General features: G+C 36.4%; 1 protein-coding gene across 10 annotated transcripts in view; it reads right to left on the bottom strand.

The window, feature by feature from the left end:
* Positions 1 to 24440, bottom strand: part of BCAS3 (BCAS3 microtubule associated cell migration factor) — a 717859-nt gene that overhangs the window by 349047 nt on the left and 344372 nt on the right. For 5 of the 10 annotated variants that reach the window (XM_008967145.5, XM_063599303.1, XM_063599307.1 and 2 more), the window contains 4 exons: positions 22566 to 22610; positions 14686 to 14810; positions 11414 to 11579; positions 8599 to 8699 (listed from right to left, as the gene is read on the bottom strand). In XM_008967145.5, the coding sequence (XP_008965393.1) occupies positions 8599 to 8699; positions 11414 to 11579; positions 14686 to 14810; positions 22566 to 22610 (437 nt within the window). The remainder of the gene's footprint in view (positions 1 to 8598; positions 8700 to 11413; positions 11580 to 14685; positions 14811 to 22565; positions 22611 to 24440) is intronic. The other 5 variants (XM_063599306.1, XM_063599304.1, XM_063599309.1 and 2 more) reach the window with 1 other exon arrangement.

Genomic DNA, 24440 nt, shown 5'->3' with positions numbered 1-24440 from the left:
ACCCCTTCTTCAGAAATTCTGTTTATTAGTGTATATTTTCCCACAGTTCAGTGATACTCTTTTTAAATTATTTTCTTTCTGTGTTTCATTTTAGAAACAAGATCTTTAACTTGCTCTATCTTCAAGTTCACTAATCTTTTCTTCTGCAATTTATTTATTGATTTTATTATTATTATTATTATTATTTGAGAAAAGGTCTTGCTCTGTTGCCCAGGCTGGAGTGCAGTGACAGAATCATGGTTCACTGCAGCCTTGACTTCCTGGCCTCAAGCAATGTTCCCACCTCAGCCTCCTGAGTAGCTGGGATTAAGGGTATGCACCACCATACCTGGCTAATTTTTCAAATGTTTTCTTTAGAGTCAGGGTCTCACTCTATTTCCAGGCAGGTATTGATTGAACTCCTGGCCTCAAGCAATCCTTCCACTTTGGCATCCCAAAGTGCTGGGATTACTTTTCTGCAATTTATAATCTATCTTCAGTCTTATGCAATGAAACTTTCTCCTCACACACTGTGGTTTTCACACCTAGGAGTTTTTTATATTTAGATCTAAGTAATTTAGAGGTCTACTTAACTTTTTGAACATATGGAATACAGTCATAGTAACTGTTAGTGTCACTAGTCCTGACTCTGTGTGACCATTGTGCCCTCTAAGACACTCAGATGGTGTTTCCTAGGCTGCAATTTCCTCAGAGGCACCAGTATTCTGTTGAATACTGGAAAAGGACCCTCTGCAGTCTTCAGCATTTTTTCTCTGTGAAGATCTCCCCTGATATCCCGTCCAACAAACTCTAGGTGAGTGTTTGAAAATAGTAAATATTTTGGGCTTTGTGGGTCATATGGTCTCAGTTACTGTTACTCAACTCAGTGATTATAGCTTAAAAGTGGCCACAGACAAGATAAAAATGAAACGGTGTGGCTGTGTTCCAGTAAAACTTTATTTACAATAAAAGCACATGGTAATTTGCCGACACCCGCTCTTCTTTGGTCTTACTGGACTCTCAGCTCTGTCTCCTCAACTGAGGGAGTTCCCTGGGTTTCACTTGCTTTCTCCCTCACTGTAACACAGCCTAGAAACTCCAAAGACGATAAACTAAGGCAAGTGCAGGGCTTGTCTCATTTGTTTCCCATCTCTCAGGGATCATTGTCCTTCATTCCCTAATGTCAGATGACTTGAAAACAATTGTTTCATATATGATTTCTGTTTCTGTTGTTGCTACATGCAGGAAAGTAAAACTGACCCCTGTTAGTCCATCTTGTTGGGAAGCTACTACTCAACTGGAACCTCAAGAAATAGTCAATGAAACTGAGAGAACACTAAATCTCCCCAAAATTTGAGATCAAATTGAAACATATAAAATATTTTCTCCATCTTTCTCATATTCCTTTTAAAGTTAGAAGAAACCAAGTATACACCCAATAATACACAGGGAAGTACTATGGACCCCAGTCACCTTTCTATTGTATATCAAAGCTATATTTCTATTGAATGAATGTATATTTCTATTACAAATAAAACTCAGTAAGTTTACAGAGGAACTTTTCACACATCACAGCCTGATTTAGAAAGAAGTCCAAACTCTGAAACCCACTCTGCCACAAAGCTAGTTAATGTCAGCAACTTAAAAACACTGTTGCTGCCAAATTACCTGAAAGAAAGGAGGAAACATTATTTTTCCCTTAAATAAGGCTTTCCTAAGGCAACTCGGTAAGCTCTGTTTTTAATTTACAAATTGGAAGCTCTACAGCAGACTGAAGAAAAAGTTATTGTCTATTTTGGGATCATATTCAAAGCTGGTTGGTATTTACTGATATGTTCTATGGTTTATCTTTGTTTTTGGCAAAGGAATACACTGAAATATAATGCCTGTGTTGGAAGGCAATATAGTATGTAATTTTTATTTTAAAGGGAGTAAATACAGTGCTAACACAGAAATCACTAATGACCTCTGCTGTCATCTTTTTATAAACTATTCCCAAAATTTCTTTGACCAAGGCAAAACATCTTTTGGATTATAAATTCTTGACTTTTACTTTTACTGAGTTAAACAGAAAAATTAGATTACCATCTATATATTTAGTTGGCATATATAAATTAATCTGTGAAACTGCTGAAATATCAGACTTTTAAAAAACTTATTAAAAATGCCAATTTCATATGGTTCCACCTAATAACAGAGAAGTCATCTGTGCCTCTACAGTGACCTCTGTATGACATTCTAGTATGATCTAATTTACAATACACCAAAATTCCTCAATTTGGGGTATCAATTTGTGATACAGCAAAATTCTTCAATAAAAATAAAAATTCATTAATTTTGGTCATTCCATTCAATTAATATAGGTAGGAAATGTTACTATAATTTAAGAATACAGGATCTGGAGTTTTTACTTACTTTATATTAAGGTTACATAAGAAGTGTTTAGACTGTGGTGGGGAGGGGGGAGGGGGAGGGATAGCATTGGGAGATATATCTAATGCTAGATGACGAGTTAGTGGGTGCAGCACACCAGCATGGCACATGTATACATATGTACCTAACCTGCACAATGTGCACATGTACCCTAAAACTTAAAGTATAATAAAAAAAAAAAAAAAAAAAAGAAGTGTTTAGTGTTTAGGGCTGGTTCCCCCTTCCTTCCACCACAAGCCACCCTTTTTGCCACATATACAGAACTTGTTTATTAACTAGCAGTGTATTTATTATGATTACCGGGCTGGAAGGGGAGTGGAGATTCCTTGCTAAACATCCTGCTCTCCTACTCTCTTCTCACTGAGACGAAGTCTCTTTCCCATTTCCATTTACATCATTCTTTGTCTACTATTATTATAATTTCCGGAGTTTGTACAAGTCTGCTTCACTTGATCCACAGATCCAAATACAAAAAAAAAAAAAAAAATGCTTGCAACATTTGTGAAGTTTGTTTTAGAGTTTACTAAAAAGTTATACAGTCAGCCTTCCATATCCCTGGTTCCGCATCTATGGGTTCAACCAACCACAGGCTGAAAATATTCTGTGAAAAAAAAAGGATGGTTGCGTCTGTACCGAACATGTCTAGACTTTTTTCTTGTCATGATTCCCAAACAATACAGTGTAACAACTATTTATATAGCACTTACATTGTATTAGGTATTATAAGTAATCTAAAGATGACTTGAAGCATACAGGGGGATGTGCGTGGGTCATGTGCAAATATAGTACCAGCATCAGGGACTTGAGCATCTGTGGATTTTGGTATCTGAGGGAGGTTCTGGAACCAATTTCCCATGACACCTAGGAATGACTATATTTGAAAATTCTTTGAGAACAATATTTACTAAAGTCTTCAAGTTGGGAAACAGGTGATTTCCAATATAGTTAAGGAAAACAAAAAACTTTCTGGCACCAGGTATGATATACTTGTGTTTTAAAAGGTATAATATCCTTACAAATGGCTTCAGTAAGGGAAATCTGGGAGAAAGCAAGAGAGTAATAAAGTCCGCTTCACGGCTCTAACTTGCAGGAAGGGTGCAACAGATGGGTGGGCATTCTCTTGAAACTGGCACCAGTATTGCTTTTATTTTATTTTATATATATATATATATATATAGAGAGAGAGAGAGAGAGAGAGATGAAGTCTCACTCACTCTGTTGCCCAGGCAGGAGTGCAGTAGTGCAGTCTCAGCTCACTGCAACCTCCAACTCCTGAGTTCAAGCGATTCTCCTGCCTCAGCCTTCCGAGTAGCTGGAATTACAGGTGCGCGCCACCACACCTGGCTAAATTTTGTATTTTTAGTAGAGATGGGGTTTCGTCATGTTGGCCAGGCTGGTATCAAACTCCTGGCTTCAAGTGATCCCCCCGCCTCAGCCTTCCAAAGTGCTGGGATTACAGGTATGAGCCACTGCGCCTAGCCTTTTTTTTTTTTTTTTTTTTCTTAAGAGACAGAATCTTGCTCTGTCACCCAGGCTAGAGTGCTGTGGTGTAATCCCACTGTAACCTCAAATTGCTGGGCTCAAGTAATCCTCCTACCTCAGCCTGCTGAGCAACTGGGACTACAGGTGCATATCACCATGTTCAGCTAATTTTTATAATGTTTTTGTAGAGACAGGGTCTCTCTATGTTGCCCAGGGTGGTCTTGAACTTCTGGCCACAAACAATCTTCCCACCTTGGCCTTCCAAAGTACCAGGATTACAGGCATGAGCCACCATGCCCAGGCCAGGTATTCCACTGTAAATGCGGAATACAAAAAAGGTTTTGTAAATTGTACCAAAAGTCCCAGAAGTCTATCATTTGAAAATATATTCTTCTGAGATAAGAAACAAAAGCTTATAATAATAATGCTCAAATGTATAAACTATTTTACAGTTTTAAAAAGGACTTTATGCTGGGCACAGTGGCTCACGCCTGTAATCCCAGCACTTTGGGAGGCAGAGACGGGGTGGATCACAAGGTCAGGAGATCAAGACCGTCTTGGCCAACATGGTGAAACCCCATCTCTACTAAAATACAAAAAATTAGCCAGGCGTGGTGGCGTGTGCCTGTAATCACAGCCACTTGGGAGGGGAATTGCTTGAACCCAGGGAGCAGAGGTTGTGGTGAGCTGAGATCGTGCTACTGCACTCCAGGCCTGGCAACAGAGCAAGACTCCATCTCAAAAAAAAAAAAAAAAGGACTTTAGCATCATTTCATTGATCATCATAACATCTCTATAAGAGCAAGTATAATAATTGATATCTACATTTATCAAGTTATTGCTGGATTTAGAACAAGAACCCAGGTCTTTTCATCTTTATCCCAATATTAGTCCACCTGGAACTCAAAAGGTCTAAAATGAAATGCATTATACAATAAGTCCTCATTTAACATCATTGATAAGTTCATGGAAACTGTGACTTTAAGTGAAATGAAGTATTACAAAACCCATTTTACCACTGACTAATTGATATAAACAAGAGTTAAGTTCTTATGGCCTATATATATATATATATACATATATATATACACACACACACACACACACATATATATATATATATATATTTTTTTTTTTTTTTTTTGAGACAGAGTCATGCTCTGTCACCCAGGCTGGAGTGCAGTGGCACAATCTCGGCTCACTGTGAGCTCTGCCTCCTGGGCTCACGCCATTCTCCTGCCTCAGCCTCCGGAGTTGCTGGGACTACAGGTGCCCGCCACCACGCCCAGCTAATTTTTTGTATTTTTAGTAGAGACAGTGTTTCACCGTGTTAGCCAGGATGGTCTCGATCTCCTGAACTCGTGATCTGCCGGCCTCGGTCTCCCAAAGTGCTGGGATTACAGGCCTGAGCCACCGCACCCCCACCTCTTAAGGCATATTTTTTTTTTCTGGTCAAAAACATCAGTAAACTTCTGAATAAAGATCCCAAATGCTTTAATATTAAACATCAAAATAAATGTGAGCTATATATACATTTAAGAAAGATTAATGAAAACAAGTAATACGATTATTTACTCATTTTCTAGCGAATCACTGAGTAGTGGAGCTTGAAGTGCTGGTGAGTTAAATCAAGGAATAAATGTTTGCAAAGTGAAAATTTTAATGAGCACCTCCTACAACCACGGAGTTAAAAAACAGATAATAACCAATATGCTGGGCTTGCTGAGCACTTTCATATAGCAACATTTATTGTTGTGCATTTCTGTGATTTACCATATATTTTAAGAATTTTTATTTTACAATAATTTGTATTCACTCATTCAGAGTTGTGGGTGGACAGAGCCTATATCCTGGCAGCTCAGGGTGCAAGGCAGGACCCGATCCTAGACAAGACGCCATTCGATTGCAGGGCACTCTCGCACACACAGGCCCATATTTACTCAGCCTGGGACACAATGTAGCCATGCCAATTAACCTAACATGCATACCTTTGGTATCAGGGAGAAAACCTGTGTACCCACTGAAAACCCACGCAGACATGGGGAGAACGTGACAACTCCACACAGGCAATGGCCCCAGGCAGGGAGCAATTATTTTTTCTCATCAGCCTTATAAAGAATTGATGTTAAAAAAAATGACATCATTCAAGGACCTGCTGTATTCCATATGAGAAACCACAGAATCATTAGTAACTACTTAGTTTCAAATTGTCTCTCTCTTTTTTGAGACAGAGTTTCACTTTGTCACCCAGGCTGGAGTGCAGTGACACCATCTCAGCTCACTCCAACCTTCACCTCCCAGGTTCAAGCAATTCTCATGCCTCAGCCTCTTGAGTAGCTGGGAGTACAGGTGCACGCCACCACACCTGGGTGATTTTTTTGTGTGTTTTAGTAGAGATGGGGTTTCACTATGTTGCCGAGGCTGGTCTCAAACTCCTGAGCTCAGACGATCTGCCTACCTCGGTCTCCCAAAGTGCTAGGATTACAGGCGTGAGCCACTGTGCCCAGCCTCTAATTCTTTTCTATGCCAACTATTAAACATCTCACAGGTCTGTCCTGTCTTCTCTGTAATACAGCATTAATTTAAGGTCTCATCTTGCTCTAGGATCACCTAGCCTCCACTCCCTTCCTCTGAATTTCCTGCTGCAGTGCTGCCAGAGTGATCTTTCTTTCTTTCTTTCTTTCTTTCTTTTTTTTTTTTTTTGTGAGATGGAGTCTTGCTCTGTTGCCTAGGCTGGAATGCAAGGGCGTGACCTTGGCTCACTGCAACCTCCACCTCCCGGGTTCAAGTCACCCTCCTGCCTCAGCCTCCCAGGTAGCTGGGATTACAGGCATGCACCACCACACCCGGCTAATTTTTTCGTATTTTTAGTAGAGATGGGGTTTCACCATGATGGCCAGGCTGGTCTCAAACTCCTGACCTCAAGTGATCCTCCCGCTTCAGCCTCTCAAAGTGCTGGGATTATAGACGTGAGCCACCGCGCCCAGCCCAGAATGATCTTTCTAAAATACAATTTTGATGGTGTCATTCCTATGCTTGAAAACATGTAATGGCTTACTACTGCCAACAGTGGTAGTTCTTAAATTATGCACCTGGGGATTTTTGTTGTTCTGAGCATTAGACAAAGGTGTTTAGGGCAGCTAAAATCAAGCAGAGTGTAATGTCAATAAGGTCAATCACTGGAACAAAAAACAATTAAGAGATAGATATAGCTATATCTTTTCCCCTATGTGTTTTGTAAATATTTCAGACTTGTTATAGTATGTCTATTAAATAGACTTAATAGGTATCAAAATAACAACACAAAACATAATATTAACTCTGAAAGAGTCAACTATGCTTAATTCAACAATTAGTTAGTTTTGCTCCTTGAGAGGTAATGGAAAATGTACTCATGACTCTTATTTCGTATCATATTCATGTCATGTATTTTTCCAGTTCATATGATAGTTAAATATATGCTTAAAAAATCTAGAAACTAACAACTTCTATATGCACTGCTTCTTGAATCAACCTGAAAACCACTTACATATCACCCGTCTGTGATGCCATAGGCAACACACGTCACTGCTCTCACAGTTCAATTTATAACCCTCCACTGATACACCTACCCCACTTTATTTTACTTTTTTATTAAATGTCTATATCCTGAATTAGGGAATTCATTGAGGAGAGAAGCAATATACTAATCACCTTTAAATCAGAACTGCCTCACACATAGTAGGCACTCAATAAAAATGCCCTAGAAAAAGCAGAGAGTTCAACAATAATATGAGAGAGCAAGACTGCCAACTATTGATTACAGTTATAGAGTTTCATAACTTGAGAGCAAAGTCTATAAAATATTTCTGTTTCCAGTATAATATATAACACATTATAAAGATACAATAAAATCATTCGACAACTATTTTAATTCATGCTTTCTAATATACCGGGCAAGACAATGTGTTAAATACAACAAAGTTTCATTAAAAACATGTCAATGTTGATTTTTAAGAATTTTCTTTAAAGCATGCACTACTCAGAGCCATCAAATTAAGGATTCTGTCTATATCTACAAAACTGAATTATAATTGTAAACAATTTTTAATTCTATAAACGCAAACTGGATAATAAATACTAAATTGCCTTTAAATGACTCCCATATAAAAACCTGTTATCTAGGTCAATGAACTTGGTTCAGTCTCTACAAATGCTCACGCTTAAACATATAAGTAAACAAACAAATAAACAAATGTAGTTGAAATCTTTACCTCATTATTGCAAGTAAAATTCTACCAAAAGAAAAGCCTGCTGGCATTGTTTTCATAGTTGCACTTTTAACTGTGCTAAGTTTTGGGTTTTTTTTTTTTCCATGTTAGAAACAGATTCCAAGCTTCATGAAACTTTTTATTATATCCTAGCATTTTCAGGTGGTTGTTTTTATGTTTGTTTGAATTTTTGAGCCCTCCAGATATTCCCTATCAACTTAACTTTTATTACAGGAATATATTTCATAGGTAAAGAATATAAGCAGTCAGAGACATAATGTATATACTAAGGCTTACAGTTTATATTCGTATTAAATATCTTATTTGCCTCAAACTGATTCTTTAAGGCCCATGGCCTATGGACCAGTGGTAATGTTTGCTTTCAAAGCTAGCATTTTAAGATGAAATCTGAATAGACCATACGAAAGGAAAAAAAAAAATCTGAACTACTTACGGCCAGCAAGCAGGAACTGATAATACTGTACTGCATCTGCAGCGAGGAGCAGAGGGTGGTTTGCATTAAACGGTGGCTGCAATTCATTCCATTGAGGGGTTCTAAGGAAACAGGAGAAGAATATTAATATTTAAGCTTAATAGATGGGATGTAAATCACCATGACTGTCATCACTTATGAACAGTGACTTAAACTCACACTACTTTTGTGATCATTAAAATGAACTTGTAATCATTAAAATGAATGTGATGAAACCTGAAACACAAGGCCATCTGCTTAGAAAAAATAAAAAGGTGGCAGTCTTTCATACAAATAACATGCAGTCAGTATAAGCTTAACAGCAGAAGACCTTCCAACAGCACAGGCAAGACATTCAGAAGATTAAACAGGTGTAAAATTCAAATGTTACAACTAACCAGTTCTAATTTATGTAATTTCTGACCTCTCTATTCTTAAAATATGTGTATATTTTAAAATAAAATGAAGTAGGTAAAAATGGTTAATAAAACACAGCTGTGTAAATGGATGACTTATTATAGATCAAATTAGCATCTGAGTTCTGAAATAAGTTACTATTTCAACAATGATAGTGTAGTAACTTTAATTAGATCTGCCCACTCCTAAATAAGCTTGATAAATCAGATATTGATCAGATCAATCCAGCATAGTAAAGTAGTAGTAAAGAATGCTGGAGCCTCCAAAAATCAATACAAGAATATTTTAAAATGTCAAAAGGACAGGGATCATTTTCATATCCATTTTTGTCTGTTTCCTTCCATACATGTCAGGAGCAATTTTTTCTTTCCTGGACAATGAACTATATTAAAGAGGTTTTATTCCAGGTTTTTTTTCCTTTTGGTTATAGCTTATAAAGATTCTAATCATTATGCACGTTTGAGATGGACTCTGATTCTTAATAAACATTCCTACAGGGCTTAACCACTGTATCTTGGAGAATTACTTTCAGAGAAACCTTCGAATCTATCTATATTAGTTTCTATTCCCCTTAATGGCTATCTCAATGTTACTCTCTATTTTCAGTGAGCATGAGATTGTAAATAGAGGAAGCATAAATCCAAGAAAATTTAACAAAGAAGTGCAAGGGGGAAATAAGTTCAAACAGAGGTATTCTCCAAGGTACATACAGAAGACAATTAAAAAAATATGTTCACGGGCCAGGGCGGTGGCTCACGCCTGTAATCCCAGCACTTTGGGAGGCCGAGGTGGGTGGATCATGAGGCCAGGAGATCAAGACCATCCTGACTAACACAGTGAAACCGTCTCTCTGGTAAAAATACAAAAAATTAGCTGGCGTGGTGGCTAGTGCCTGTAGTCCCAGCTACTCAGGAGGCTGAGGCAGGAGAATGGTGTGAACCTGGGAGGTGGAGCTTGCAGTGAGCCGAGATCACGCCACTGCACCCCAGCCTGGGTGACAGAGCAAGACTCCGTCTCAGGAAAAAAAAAAAAAATGTTCACACAAGAATCTGTACATGAATGTTCACAGCAACATTATTTAATAACAGCTTAAAAAGTAGAAATATCTATCAACTAATAAATGGATAAACAAAATGCAGTATAACCATATAATGGAGTATTATGTAGCCATAAAAAGGAGTGAAATTCTGACACATGCTACAACATGGATAGATCTTGAAAATATGCTAAGTGAAAGAAGCCAGACACAAAAGGTCACATATTATATGATTCCACTTACATGAAATGATCAGAGTAGCAAAATCCATAGAGAAAGAAAGCAAACTGGCTGCTGCCTAGGTCTGAAGGGTTGGAGAAAAATAAGGAGTGACTGCTAATGAGTATGAGGTTTCTTTTTAGGGTGATGAGAACTGATTGCAGCGATAAGTGCACAACTTTGTGAAAAGTCACTTTTAATGCGTTAATTTTATTGTATGTAAATTATGTCAAATGAAAAAGTAATGAAAGGCCAGGTGCTCATCCCTATAATCCCAGCACTTTGGGAGGCCAAGGCGAGTGGATCACCTGAGGTCAAGAGTATGAGACCAACCTTGACAACATGGTGAAACCCTATCTCTACTAAAAATTAGCCAGATGGGATGGCAGGCGCCTGTGGTCCCAGCTACTCAGGAGGCTGAGGCAGGAGAACCGCTTGAACACGGGAGGTGGAGGCTGCAGTGAGCTGAGATCGTGCCACTGCCCTCCAGCCTGGGCAACAGAGCGAGACTGTCTCCAAAAAAAAAAAAAAAAAAAAAAAAAAGGAATGAAGTATTGTTTGTTTTGCTAGATGAAAGTGAGATTTAAGAAATTACATACTATATGATTTCATTTATATAAAATTCTAGAAACTGGGCCAGCACAGTTGCTCACGCCTGTAATTCCAGCACTTTGGGAGGCTGAGGCAGGCAGATCACGAGGTCAGGAGATCGAGACCATCCTGGCCAACATGGTGAAACTCCGTCTCTAATAAAAATACAAAAAAATTAGCTAGGTGTGGTGGCGTGTGCCTGTAGTCCCAGCTACTCAAGTGGCTGAGGCAGGAGAATCGCTTGAGCTGAGATCGCGCCACTGCACTCCAGCCTGGGCGACAGAGTGAGACTCCGTCTAAAAAAAAAAAAAATTCTAGAAACTGTAAACTAATCTGTACAGACAAAGGGGGTGAAAGAAGGAGAGATTACAAAGGGTCGCCAAGAAACATTTGAGAGTGATGTATTTGTTTACCATATTAATTGTGGTGATGATTTCGTAGCTGTATGCATGTCAAAACTTATCAAATTATACACTTTTAATCTTCTATACCTTAATGAAGCTGTTAAAAAGAAAAAAAGAAAAGAGGTACTACCTAACCAGAGTCCAGCTGGCTCGAGGCGATGTCATCATTTCCAGTGGCGTGTCGTCACTAATCTTGGGTGCAGTGCTGAGGGGTCGCGGCTCCATCATGTGCTCCACTAAGGTGCCATAGCAACTGATAATGTACAGGGACTCAACTACAACTTGTTTGGACTGATCTACAAACAGAGAAACAGAACCAGATGTGTTATGATGGCATAAATGGAGCACAGAATAATTTTTACAAGTTAATGATCTTATCAGTCTGCCCCTGAGGCTGCTCAGAGAAAATGAAAAGACAGGAATTTTTTTCTTTTTCTTTTTTTCTTTTTTTTTCAGATGGAGTTTTGCTCTTGCTGCCCAGGCTGCCGCCTCCCTGGTTCAAATGGTTCTCCCGCCTCAGCCTCTCGAGTAGCTGGGATTACAGGCTCCTGTCACCACACCTGGCTAATTTTTGTATTTTTAGTAGAGATGGGGTTTCACCGTGTTGGTCAGGCTGGTCTCGAACTCCTGACCTCGGGTGATCTGTGCACCTTAGCCTCTCAAAGTGCTGGGATTAAAGGCGTGAGCCACCATGCTCAGATGACAGGAATTTTTTCATATGGTGCTTGTTCCTTGCCTAAAGGTTGCCTCGTATAAGCACATGCTAGTGAATATGAAAATGTCTATGATATCAGAGTATCTTCAATCGTAAGCAACTTATTTCAAGAATGATACTGCTATGCCCCAAATCCTAATATAGTAAAATACTTTATAGACTTTTGTACTTATCTACAATGTAATTTGTCCCACATTATGAAAAATGAATGATATCAGGAAATGGACTAACTGAAAAGGAATAATGTATGGACTAGGATTTAGTTACCCTGCATGTACCAAATGACTTGCATGAAAGGTTAGTTGTATGCCTAAATCAGCCTAATGTCTCATCTATTTTTTTTCTCAGAAGACTTAAATTTAGAACTTAAATTTGTGGATCAAAACAAACAAAAAACATTTGATGTGTCAATGTAGGTTCATCAATCCAAACACACGTACCACTCTGGTTGGGGATACTGATAATAAGAGGCTTTGCATGTGTGGAGACAGAAGGTATATATGGAAAAATCTCTGGACCTTCTGCTCATTTGGCTGTGAACCTAAAGCTCCTTTAGAAAATAAAGTCTATTCAACACACATACACAGGCATGCATGTGCATCCCCTTTCCCCAAATCCTCTTCTTTCTCTCCATGGGATCACTGGCGCCATGGTAAATGAAGATCAGCCATACTTTGAGAAGTTAGGTGCTGAATATGGATCTAATCAACTGACTTTATAAGGAATACACATGTACCCACTAGCAAAACAGGTTTAGTCCTCTCTCTCGGGTTTTACGGTAAACCTAGGAGCATATAAAATCACTCATGAATGCTGGGTGGGTCATCTTATCTCTGTGTCAGGCGAATCAATTACAGCTGATTTGAGAAAATAGCTAATGATCAGCCAGAGGGACATAAAGGAGTAGCAAGTTAAAAAGGTAATTAGAACAGAAGGGAGAAGCATTTGAAATCGAGCTTCTCAGAGGGTTTTAACTAGTAACAAAAAGTCCTTTCGATAGCATCATTAAACCTAAGGAGGTAACAAAAAAAATAAAGATGGGATAAGGAAATGGAAGGCTTGCATACTTAACAGTATCCTCTCCCACTTAGGTAAGGAACCTGCTGCGCGTGAGATCCCATTACCAAGGAAAGGGTCACTGAAAGGCGATAACAAGAGAAAGGGCTCATGTCTGCCTGCCAGTGTTAGCATAAAGGAGAGCCATTTTGCCAAGAACAATACAGCCTGTGGAACTCACCAGAGAAGTGCCCCAGTAACAACCCGGTTTGTGACCTACTTTAATAATACTAAAATATTAAGGGGAAAATCATGACATTCAAAATTATAGACTTGGTTTATGAATGTAGGCCTTCTCTTCTAAACAGAAGCAATAAGGATTCACATGCTATAAAGCACTAATCCTATAAACATTTTAGGTATTGACCCTGGTGATCAAAGCAGGGATTAGAAAGATAATAACTACAGTAGTCCCTCCTGAGGTGCGAGTTCAGTTACCCATGGTCAACTGCAGTCCAAAAATATTAAACGGAAAATTCCAGAAACAAACAATTCATAAGCTTCAAATGGCAGACTGAATAGCGTGGTAAAATCTCTCGTTGTCCCATCTGTCCTGCCTGGGACATGAATCATCCTTTGTCCAGCATATCTACGCTGTACACGCTACCAACCCATTAGTCCCAGAGTACCTGTCTCAGTTATTAGACTGAAATGCACTGTTCCATATAGGGCTCCGTACCATCCGAGGTTTCGGCCACCCACTGGAGGTCTTGGATGTATCCTCCACAGATAAGGAGAGACTACTGTATATTAATTCAAAGGAGCAATGGTAACCACAAAAGCCGAGCCTTATTTCTCACTGGCAGGCTGTTTCCTCTTTTTTTTTTTTTTTTTTTTTTGAGATGGAGTCTTGCTCTGTCACCCAGGCTGGAGTGCAGTGATGTGATCTCGGCTCACTGCAACCTCTGCCTCCCGAGTTCAAGCGATTCTCCTGCCTCAGCCTCCCAAGTAGCTGGGATTACAAGCGTGCACCACCACGCCCAGCTAATTTTTGTATTTTTAGTAGAGATGCGGTTTCACCATGTTGGCCAGGATGGTCTCGATCTCCCGACCTCGTAATCTGCCCACCTCTGCCTCCTAAAGTGCTGGGATTACAGGCGTGAGCCACTGCGACTGGCCTTAATTGTGTTTCAAAACATGGCAGAGTTGATTTTTTTTATGTGAAGATTTTTAGCATTAGAAAATCTGGTTTCAAACTCTGATTCCATTGCCTAACTAACCAGTACTTTTAGCTAAGATATTTAAACTTGCTGGTCTCAAGTTCTTCATCTCTAAAACAGGGACAATGACGCCTTTCCTCTCTGTACTTCACAGACCAGGGGTGAAACTAGCTTGTAAAAATGTAAAAGGTATAAAATGGGCATAGAATTGACAGCATTGAGATCACCTGTAGATTGTCACCAACAAAACAAAACAAAATCACTCAGTGGGCAATTCATTAACGTTCATACTGAGAGGATAGTTCTTCTTCTTGACTAGGCTTGAGTAGTTGAGAAGTGACATGCTAATTACATTAAAAAATTGGTTTCCAGACTACTGGGTACAAGATTATTCTAGGGAAACTGCTAAAAATTTTCCTTAAGAAGCAAAAATTACAAATAGAGCATTCATTTGTCAGTAAAAATACATACCTTTTTCTCTTTTCAGACCTGCATTATTTGCAAACCATGACCTGGATGTTCCGAAGATAGCAGCCACACAAAATTCTCCGCCCATCGATTTGCTGGGTGAAATTTGTGGAGGAGGTTTAACTTTGCTTAAAAAATAAAATAACAGTAAAAAACAATTATCATGATGAAATGATACTCCTTTAGGTAATGACAGTTTTTCCTTTAAATTCCACCCCTATTCAAATCCTCCAATATGAACATGCATTTTGCCTTAAGTAATAAATGGTGATGTGAGACTATGTTCTGGAGTAAAAGTAGAATTACTTCAAAGTTCCAGAGTTTTGTAAAGAGAGCAACATTTATAAGACCAATAAAAATCAACTCCTTTTTGAAGTATGTGCTGGCAAAATCCAAGTCACTTCTTTTCAGATGAGTAACATTTCCCTAGAAATTTCAAAGTGAAGCAATAGTACCAGCATGAACATCTCACAATAATAAAATGGTTTATCACTTCATTTCTATATATATTAGGTTGATGCAAAAGTAATTGTGGTTTTTGCCACTGCCTTTGCACCAATCTATAAGATGTGGGATTAACAGTATAAATGAATTTAGACAGCATGGATGAAAATGAGGTGATATAGAATGAAGCCTTGAAAATGCTCTCTCGGCCACAATGCTATGGAGAGTTAGACAGTGCAAGGGAAGAATAGCTAATCATCTAATGCAATTATATTCACTGATCTTCCTGTTGTCTCTTTTTCTTCTCGGATTTGTGAAAATGATGTGTCTATTTTTGTTCAGAGAAAAAGACCAAGGTGGAGTTACATATCAATAGCCTCTCAAACCTAAATCTTTTCTGTTGCTCATATGTCTGAGGACACATTTAGTAACTGCCATTACTTCCTGTCACTGCCATTCAAAAGAAGTAGATCTCCTCTGTTTCCCACAAATAAGTTTTCATGCTCAGCTTCTAATATCGACCTCACACCTTTTCAATCCCGTATTTCTGTTCCCTTTTGGTTTATCAACGGCTTCCCAAAGCAATTTTGCCAATCACCTTTGATAAATTATTTTCTCTAATTCATAAACCAGTAGCCTCATCGTGCACTGGTAAAGATCACAGCCAAGGTAGGAAACAATAAAAACTAGAGCTCTGATGTTCCTCTCTGCTAGTTAGCCTCCAATGTCAAACATTAGTTCTACCTTATTTTGCTCAATTTTTGTTTTCATCCTTTACTAAAGTATGGTGGGATGGAAAGAGATAGTTTTGGAGTCAGGAAGAAACATGTAGTTGAATCCCAGTGCTGGCACCTCTGAGCTGTGTGACTTTTGGTTAAGTTATTTAACCTCTCAGAGCTCAGACTACTAATATGTAAAATAGAAATAGTAATGCCTACTTCATAGGATTATTTTAATGATTATATTATCTCAAAGCACTGTCCCCAGCTCATAGTACCACCTGAGGACTTCTTAGGAGTGCAAGCAAATACTCATAGGCCCCATCCCAGACCTACTAAATCAGAAATTCTGGGAATGGAGCCCAACAATCCGTGTTTTGAAACAAACCCTCCAGATGATTCTGATGCATGCTCAACTCTGAGAACCACTATATTAGACAAAGCAGGTAAAGTTCCCAGGGCAGTACTTTCCCATATCACAGTACTCAGCAAATACTAACTTTTCTATATGGCCCTCAGCCCCAACCTAATCTTCAAAAAATTCAGACTTTGCTTTGGTAATCTCAGTTTCCCAGTTCCTATGACATTTTAAATAGTCTCTCAGACATCTTATTTCCTGAGGCTTGTTTAAACATCTTCCTCTAAGGATGGCTAAGTCTGGATCAGAGGCAACTATGATTGGTCCCTTTGGTCTCCCCACTTTGAACAAAATCCATGGTAATGCATATTACTATATATGAAAGAAACCTCTTCTGCCATTAACATTTCTTAAAACACTTCTCATTATTCCTGCAACAAAAAACATCCATGCCTAAAATGTCAACCAGTCACAGTGAGACTTCCAGTGACAGGGAATAAAGACATCGTTTTTAAATAAAAAGTTTCTGTGGGAAGCTGAATGGCTCTATAAACTGTTTCACCTCTTCATACTTGCATCTGTCACAACTGTAGTAACATACCTCCAGAAAGGAAGACTCTCCTCTGCCCTATACCTGAACAAATATGCACCTTCCCATGATATCTGGGTCACTGGCATCAGAATTGTTCTTTCTGGTTATGATGCTCTCTGTTGCATTACCTGAGAATATAAGGCTTCTTTCAAAGCTTTTATTTCCATCACTAAACTGCTATCATTGAACTGACAAATTCCTCTAGCTGGTATCTTTGAGGTACCACTGGTCATTTTTAATCCTTAGGAGTTTTGGGAAGATGGTGGCTGGGGGAACGGGAAAGAGAAAAGTATTGTAGAATTTTTTGAAAGCAGTTTGCAATTGTGCGACTATGTGCTTTTACTAGAATCACCATCAGAGAACAAAGCTACTACAATGTACCAACAAGCTTCACTGGGACAAACTCAAAGCTCTTTGCAAATTACTGGATGTCGTTGTTGTTGTTTTTAAATCATGTGGTAAGTAACAAGTGAGCATGCCTCTTCTTAAGAGAAAATATGGTCCCTCTGAAGTATGCATCCTAAACAGACTTAAAAATAGTTGCTTCCAGGCCAGATGGCAAACTTTCTAACATGATAATAAAAACTAGAAAAACGAGAGGACATCAATTTAGTTTTTTGACATACAAAAAATATTTTTTGTATGTTTACTAGTTTAGAGTCTAATCAGCTCATGTCAAAAGCTAAAATCTCTTATACATCTATAAGTTACATACAATTCTGTTTTGGAACACACAAGTAAAAAGCATCAACACAGTGTTATTTTTACATAAGCTCAGTATCTCCTACAGAAAATAAGTATTTTATGGTAAAACTATGCTTAATTTCAGTAAAGAATTATCGTTTTTATTTTTATATTTCATCATTTCTTTTTTCCTCTGATAGGGCCTTAAATTTCATCAGTAAAAGTCTGTGTTTATTAAGGAGTCAAAAGAGTTTTCACCCTGAAAATAACTTGCTATCTGCTACATAACATAGTGTTGTGTGTTGGGTATGAAGCATATTGGGTAAACACATTCATATCAAGTTATTTCTATCATCAATCTATAATCTGGAATGATTGTGGTATTTCAGCAAAATAAAAACATAAAAATATATGTGTGTCTTTAAGATTTGCAGAGGAATAAAAAGGAGAAATAATCTAATAAAAAGAACGTTATGAATAAAATATCTTCTATGGGATACACTCAAAGTTAGAAATTTTAACTTGGGTTCAATCTGCCCTTCATCCTAAGTTTTTAAAAGTCCAAGAAAGCTTGGCAGAAGTAGAAGGGCTTTTCTAGCAATATGCCAGTGACATACAATGTATGAACTTTTCCACAATGACCTAGAATATTTCTATCACAAAATAACCTTTTGTTGACAGAAAGATAAAACATTGAAAAATAATACATGCGTGAATGTATTAGAAAAGTGCTAGCTTTGTATATTATGTAAATTTACAGATTGCTGACCCAACCCTCATAGGAAAGCACTCCAGTGCTAACCTTTTTTTTCTCTCTTGTTCTCAACATCTCCCTTTCTCCTCCAAAAGGGGTCTTTAAAAAATCTCATTACAGAACATTTGCAAGTTTAGAAAGAATTTCTCTGGGTGTTTGGATGCCTTCCCTCATTTATTTAATCATTTGTTAAGTTAATAATACAATGATAGAAAAATATTTAAATTTATATTGATGCCCAAAAGTTTAACTGTATTGATTATGTGGACTCATCCATTTTTTTAAAAATGGTTATACATGAGAACAAGACATACTCTTGATGGACTCCTTTCTACTGATAATTCCTGTTCCTTTACTACCCTTAGTTTTTCACACATAACCCCATGTTCAATAATTTTTTTAAAATTTGACTTAACTTTTGAGCAAAAAAAAAAGAAAAAATGGAATACATTCAACTTTCAGCATCATAAAAATGACAATCATAAAACATCATATTTACTAAGCCTGATACGAATCAATGTAATCAAAAGAAAAACAAACACACAAGCAAACAAAAAAACCGAATATCCAAATTAACAAATAAGATGCTAAATTAAAAATCAGGAGTTTAACTCTTTGTCATTTCTTCTGAGGAAACGCTTAACTGTCTAACCATAGAACGAGAATCATTTTCACTGCAATCAGAGGAAGTTGTAGGGATATTAACATTACTAGGACTTCAAAAATATTTGCAAAGGCTACTGAAGTTCCCCATTTTTCTTCCCTTGGCCTTTATTATGTAATCCAGCCAGGTCAACATATTGAATTTCTCTGGCCTATTTTTTTCTCCACACTCAACTGCAAAGAGAGAAAAAAAAGAGTACAAAATTCTAATGATATCTGCTTAAAAATTACAGGACAATGATCTCCATCTGAATAGGACAGATGTGAAGTATCTGTGGACAGCATGAGAAGCAGCAATGTGCTCCAGTGCCTTCTGTGGAAGGACACAAGCATGGAAGGAGCTAACATGAGACAGAAGCACCGTTTCTTTTCATTTTTGAAACATAAAAGAATAGTCAATATTTGAGTTTAAATGTAAGACCCAATATTGATCTAAGTATTACAAGTGGTATAACAGCTTTCTATAAAAGAAAAAATATTCTTTGTATTCTTTTAGAAGTTTTCTCTCATTCTCAATCTTAGTTTCTAACATAAGACCTAAATGGGAAAACTGGAAGCATTTTATTTCAAATAACTAAAGATATTAATAATCTGTCTAAAGTTATTCTATTCTGTCATAAATTTTTCTTAAAGGTCTAACAGATTTGTGTAAATGTGGCAGGTAAGAATAAATTCTCCTCTCCATATAAATCGTATCTTTCAAAAAATGAAATCATAAAATTTTAAAATATTTAAGAGAACAAGATTAGTTTACATGAACTGTTTATAGCTTGATCAAAACTCTTAGAAAACACTAATTAAAACTTTCTAATTTAATTAAATGCAAATTTTAATTCTTTAAAATTTACCCTTATATAATATGAAAACATTTTATGAGGAAGACATATACTCATATGGACTACCCATTGTCTACCTGTCATGTATGTTTTTTGATAAGCAATTCAAAAATAACAATAGCTTAAATACAATGCTACATGCAAATTCAGAGCTTGATACATTCCTATTTATTTGTAATATTGAAAGCAAAATTCAGATTCAAAAATTCACACTGGGATTATTTATCTTAAATTCCTATGTTTAAAAAGGTATGTTATATGTGTAATTCTTTTGTATTATTTTATATAGTCATCCAAACTCAAATATCCTAAACTAACCTAGATGACACATAATACCAGGGAAGTCCAAAGTGACTAAAATGTTGAAGATGCATAGTTTACTTTCCAACAAGCTTATTTTGTTACCAAAGGGAACGACTGTATTTTATAACGACTCATCTGAAAGTACATGAATGTAAAGGACTAAACCTGTTTAATGGAGAATAAAGAACTAGCAGAAATTGTGATATACCAAAAGCAAATTCTTAGCTAAGTGTTAACGTTGCAACTTGAAACTAATAAAAAGTTTGTAGAAAATCTACATTTCATTTAAAAATTTCATTTTTCATACAAAATACATATATTACCCTATAACTGGATATACTAAAAACATATTTATTTAGCATATAATGTTTTATTTCAGAACAGTACATAAAAACATTCTCAGGTTGAATGCTAAATAACATGGAAAAATAGCAAAAACTATTAAAACAAAGGAGCTCTTATAAACAAAATGGAAGAAGTTGTCAAATTTATATTCATTTGCTGCCTTAATTTGAGGTTTCATTAAGATCTTAATGGAAAAAACATGCACCACTGGGAAAGTAACATTTTAAAGGAGGACCTTTTAGTCTAGTATAAGTGACTAAAAACGAGTTTCTTGTGAGCTAACGATGGCATCAAACAAACCACAAAGCAGTCTTCTAAAAGACAGGCAATGATTTAAAAGTCTACTATATTTAATATATCCCTTTCTTTAATCTGGCTCTTTTAATCTTGTTTCAACCTCAAATCATTTCTGGTTGACAAGTGCTTTTGCTTAAATGTGAGGAGCACGTAAGCTGTTGAAGGAATGAACTTTACTTACTTAACATACAACAGTTGTTATTCCATCTTTTACTTCTATGCAAAACTTCAATCTTTATTAACATACTACAACTCTTTGCTTTGTACTTAGAAGAAGAATTTATCCTAAAATGGAATTTAATTCTAAGTTTACAAAGAAATTTTGTCATATGTTGAATGTGGCATTTAAAATTCACTGATCACTGGAAGGCTCATAAGTAAGATCTGTGTATCTTATTTGTTTTTAGAAGACATCTGGTTAACAAAATGAATAAAGATCGACTTTCATGAGATTTATATTCTTGTATATCCTGAATTTGTTTAGAATAGTTTTGCAAACTGTGTCTAATTATAATTTTCAAGGAGGAAAATTTTATGTTGATTTGTTTTATGTCACCTATTATTAAGCAATAACAAAGTTTTCAGATCTTCCTATGGCATATAAACATTGAAATAAGTTTGTGTCAAATAATAATTAACCTTAAAGAACTATTTAAACTTCTTTCTGTCCAAGAGGAAAAAACGTTGGAATGTTTTTTTCTAGTGTAATAGAACAGTATGAACAATCCCCAGTTAGCAGTTATGAGAACTACACATATGTGCAGAACTCTTCTCAGTATTCTGACTAAATTAATAAAATTAATATAGCTTACATTTCTCAAAACTTCGCACTGGTTAACATATCCTTAAAAGTGAAAAACATAATCTAATTTAAATAAGCTTCTTTTGAAACATGGTATTTTTCCCTGAAACAGGAAAAGAAACAGTGGTAGCAGCTAACATTTACTGCACATTTACTATGTGTCAGGCACTGTTATATACTAACACATACTGAGATATGTATCAGCTTATTTAATACTCACAGTGAGTCCATTACGTAGGTACATTTAATACATAAGGAAATAAGAAATAGAAAGGTTTTAGAAAACTCCCCCCAAATCATACAGCTAGTAAGTGTGTGAATTGGGATCTAAGACCCAGGCAGTCTGATTCTTAACCATTAAACATTTTATACCATTCTTAACACATTCTACTTCCTATCTTTACATGAAAGTATTAAATATATTCTAATTCTTTTCTATGACCTTCCTGTCTAAGACTGACAAAGCTGTATTCTATGCACCGATATGAAAGAATTTACCAAATAATTAAGCTATGATGAGTATGTGCTAATAATTCAAAATAATAAATTATTTAGGAAGTTTGATGTAAAATATATATTTTGTCATTATGTAGCTCCTTAAATACCTAAACTATTCAAAAACAGAACTTTTGTCTCTTTAGGACCAAATAAAATGCAACAAAAACTTTATAAGGTGCTTTTGGTATACCTTAAATATATTTATATTTCAAAATAAATCATGTCCTCAAATGCTATGCATGATATGTAGGGAACTTCTAATGCCATAATACTCAAAGCTTTAAACTTGGGTATTAGCCTTGTCTTGTAATATTTACGAGCATTATGAGAGAATTCTTCTATTTAAAAAAAATTCATCTGTGGGTTTTTTTTTGTTTGTTTTTTACTTTTTAAAGAATGAAGTGAAACCAAGAAAACCACTTTTCTAAAGCTTAAATATCAACATTGATGTTCCATCTACAAATTATTCAGTAACTTGGTGCATCTATCTGTGATCAGGCCATGCAACTGGAAACAAAACTACAAAACAAATTACTTTTTGAGAGTACAGCAAATGAATGAGGCATGCGGGACTGAACTGGAACTCACCATGGAGCTTTTATGGAAAAACACCCCGCTCCAAAGAGATAAGGCCTTCATGGAAAAGGGGGAAAAATGCACAAAAAATTAGAGAAAAACTCATTTAACATTAGCAAATACAAGTATATCATACTGTTATAGAGTATGGATAAAAATAACTAAAAAATTAGTAATCATTTACAATTCTGCTGTACATACTGTCTGATATAACCAATAAACAGAATGATGTGTAGTAACAAGGCCCTTAATTTTCAGAGTTAGAGATTCAAAATTTTCTATTTCTCCCCCTTTTCTGGAGCACCCCTGTAGTATTTCTAAGTTAAAATAAAATAAAATTCACTGCTGAAGCCCTTTAAAACAAGGTATAAGTTAAATGGAATAACCAGATGGAGAAGAGTGAGATCAACAGCAACCAATGTGTAGCTATGTGACACAAAATGGTTAAAATTAGCTAACGATGACTGGATAAAAAATTTGATATGAATTGTCTGCTTTTCACTGGTTCCAGTCTCAGAACCACAGAAAGAGGCACATATTTTTCAAGCTACTTATTTGTCGTAAGTTGAATTGTATATTGTTGGTCAAAGGAAAAAACACTAAGTACAACTAGTATAACTTTTCTCTATTTTTGGCCATAATCCAGGAAATTAGGATATCTCTTAATAGTGGTCTAAGAGGTTAGCTTCCTTTACCTGGTCTGCACTAGATTAGGTTAGTACACAGCAAACTAAAGCTACAATCACTTGTTTTAAATACAACTGGGAAACTGGGACTTCAATGTTATACATATTTCTTCTCAAAATTCTGTTCCCAGCATTTAAGATATGCCATGCACATATGCACATAAAGAAAACTGAGTGATTTAATGATATCCAAACCAAATGGTACTGTAACATCTGACATTTGGAAATCATAACAAATGGAGGAGAAAAGCACATTGGTAAAATGTGGGTATTTCCTTCTTCAAAATTGGTTCTAGAATTAAAAAATAAAAATCCTGCTGATTAGCCTTAATTTTTTTCCCAGTAAACTGAGTATATTTGACCACAAAGCAAAACTTGAGAAAAATGTTTTCACGACAGTGAGTACAATTTTGAGGCTTGAAGCGCATTATATACAAATAAAGGAACAGAGACATATAAGAGATAACTAGAAGAAAGTGAGGTAGAAGGAAAAATGGGATAGATAAAAAATAAAACAAAACTTTAGAGATGATGCCAATGCCAATGCCAAGCAAGGATAGCTCTCTCTCAGTTAGAATAAGAACATACCCAGCGGTACGATGTCAGCATCCACATTTAAAATAGTAGATTTTAAACTTTTTTGACTGTGAACCCACAGAAATACATTTTAAGGTGTAAGCTGGTATGTGCACGAGTACACACAAACAAGACAGAAACAAAATTTAATGAATGTGTTATTTGTAATAAATGTTACTATTTTTATTTCAATGTTTTATAAACATTAATGTTGAGATTATGTTACAATGCAGATAAATGCGTATTCTAACACTGTGGGTCTGGCTGGGATCTGAGATTCTGTATTTCCAATAAGCTCCTAGATAACAGCAATGCTGCTGGTCCACAGAACCAGTGGCAGAATCGCATTTTTATTCTTCATTAAAGAAAAAAAAATGTTGGCCATAATCTCCTTATATGATTTCATGACTAATTACCTCAAAACCAAAATGTTACTAGAGCTCAGCTTGCAGTTTGACAAACACAGATTTAAATAACTAAAACTACTTGAAGACTACAATCTCTCAACTGAATAGTGAGCCCGTTCTGAAATGATAGGAAAAGGAATGGTTCACGCCATTTCTATATGCCTACAAATACCTCTAAAATGAAGAGGTTTTCGTTGTCATATAGTATACAACTTCTC

This window comes from Pan paniscus, chromosome 19, assembly GCF_029289425.2.
Source record: "Pan paniscus chromosome 19, NHGRI_mPanPan1-v2.0_pri, whole genome shotgun sequence".
In the NCBI taxonomy this organism is placed as follows: domain Eukaryota; kingdom Metazoa; phylum Chordata; class Mammalia; order Primates; family Hominidae; genus Pan; species Pan paniscus.
This window is presented reverse-complemented; position numbering and strand designations above follow the sequence as displayed.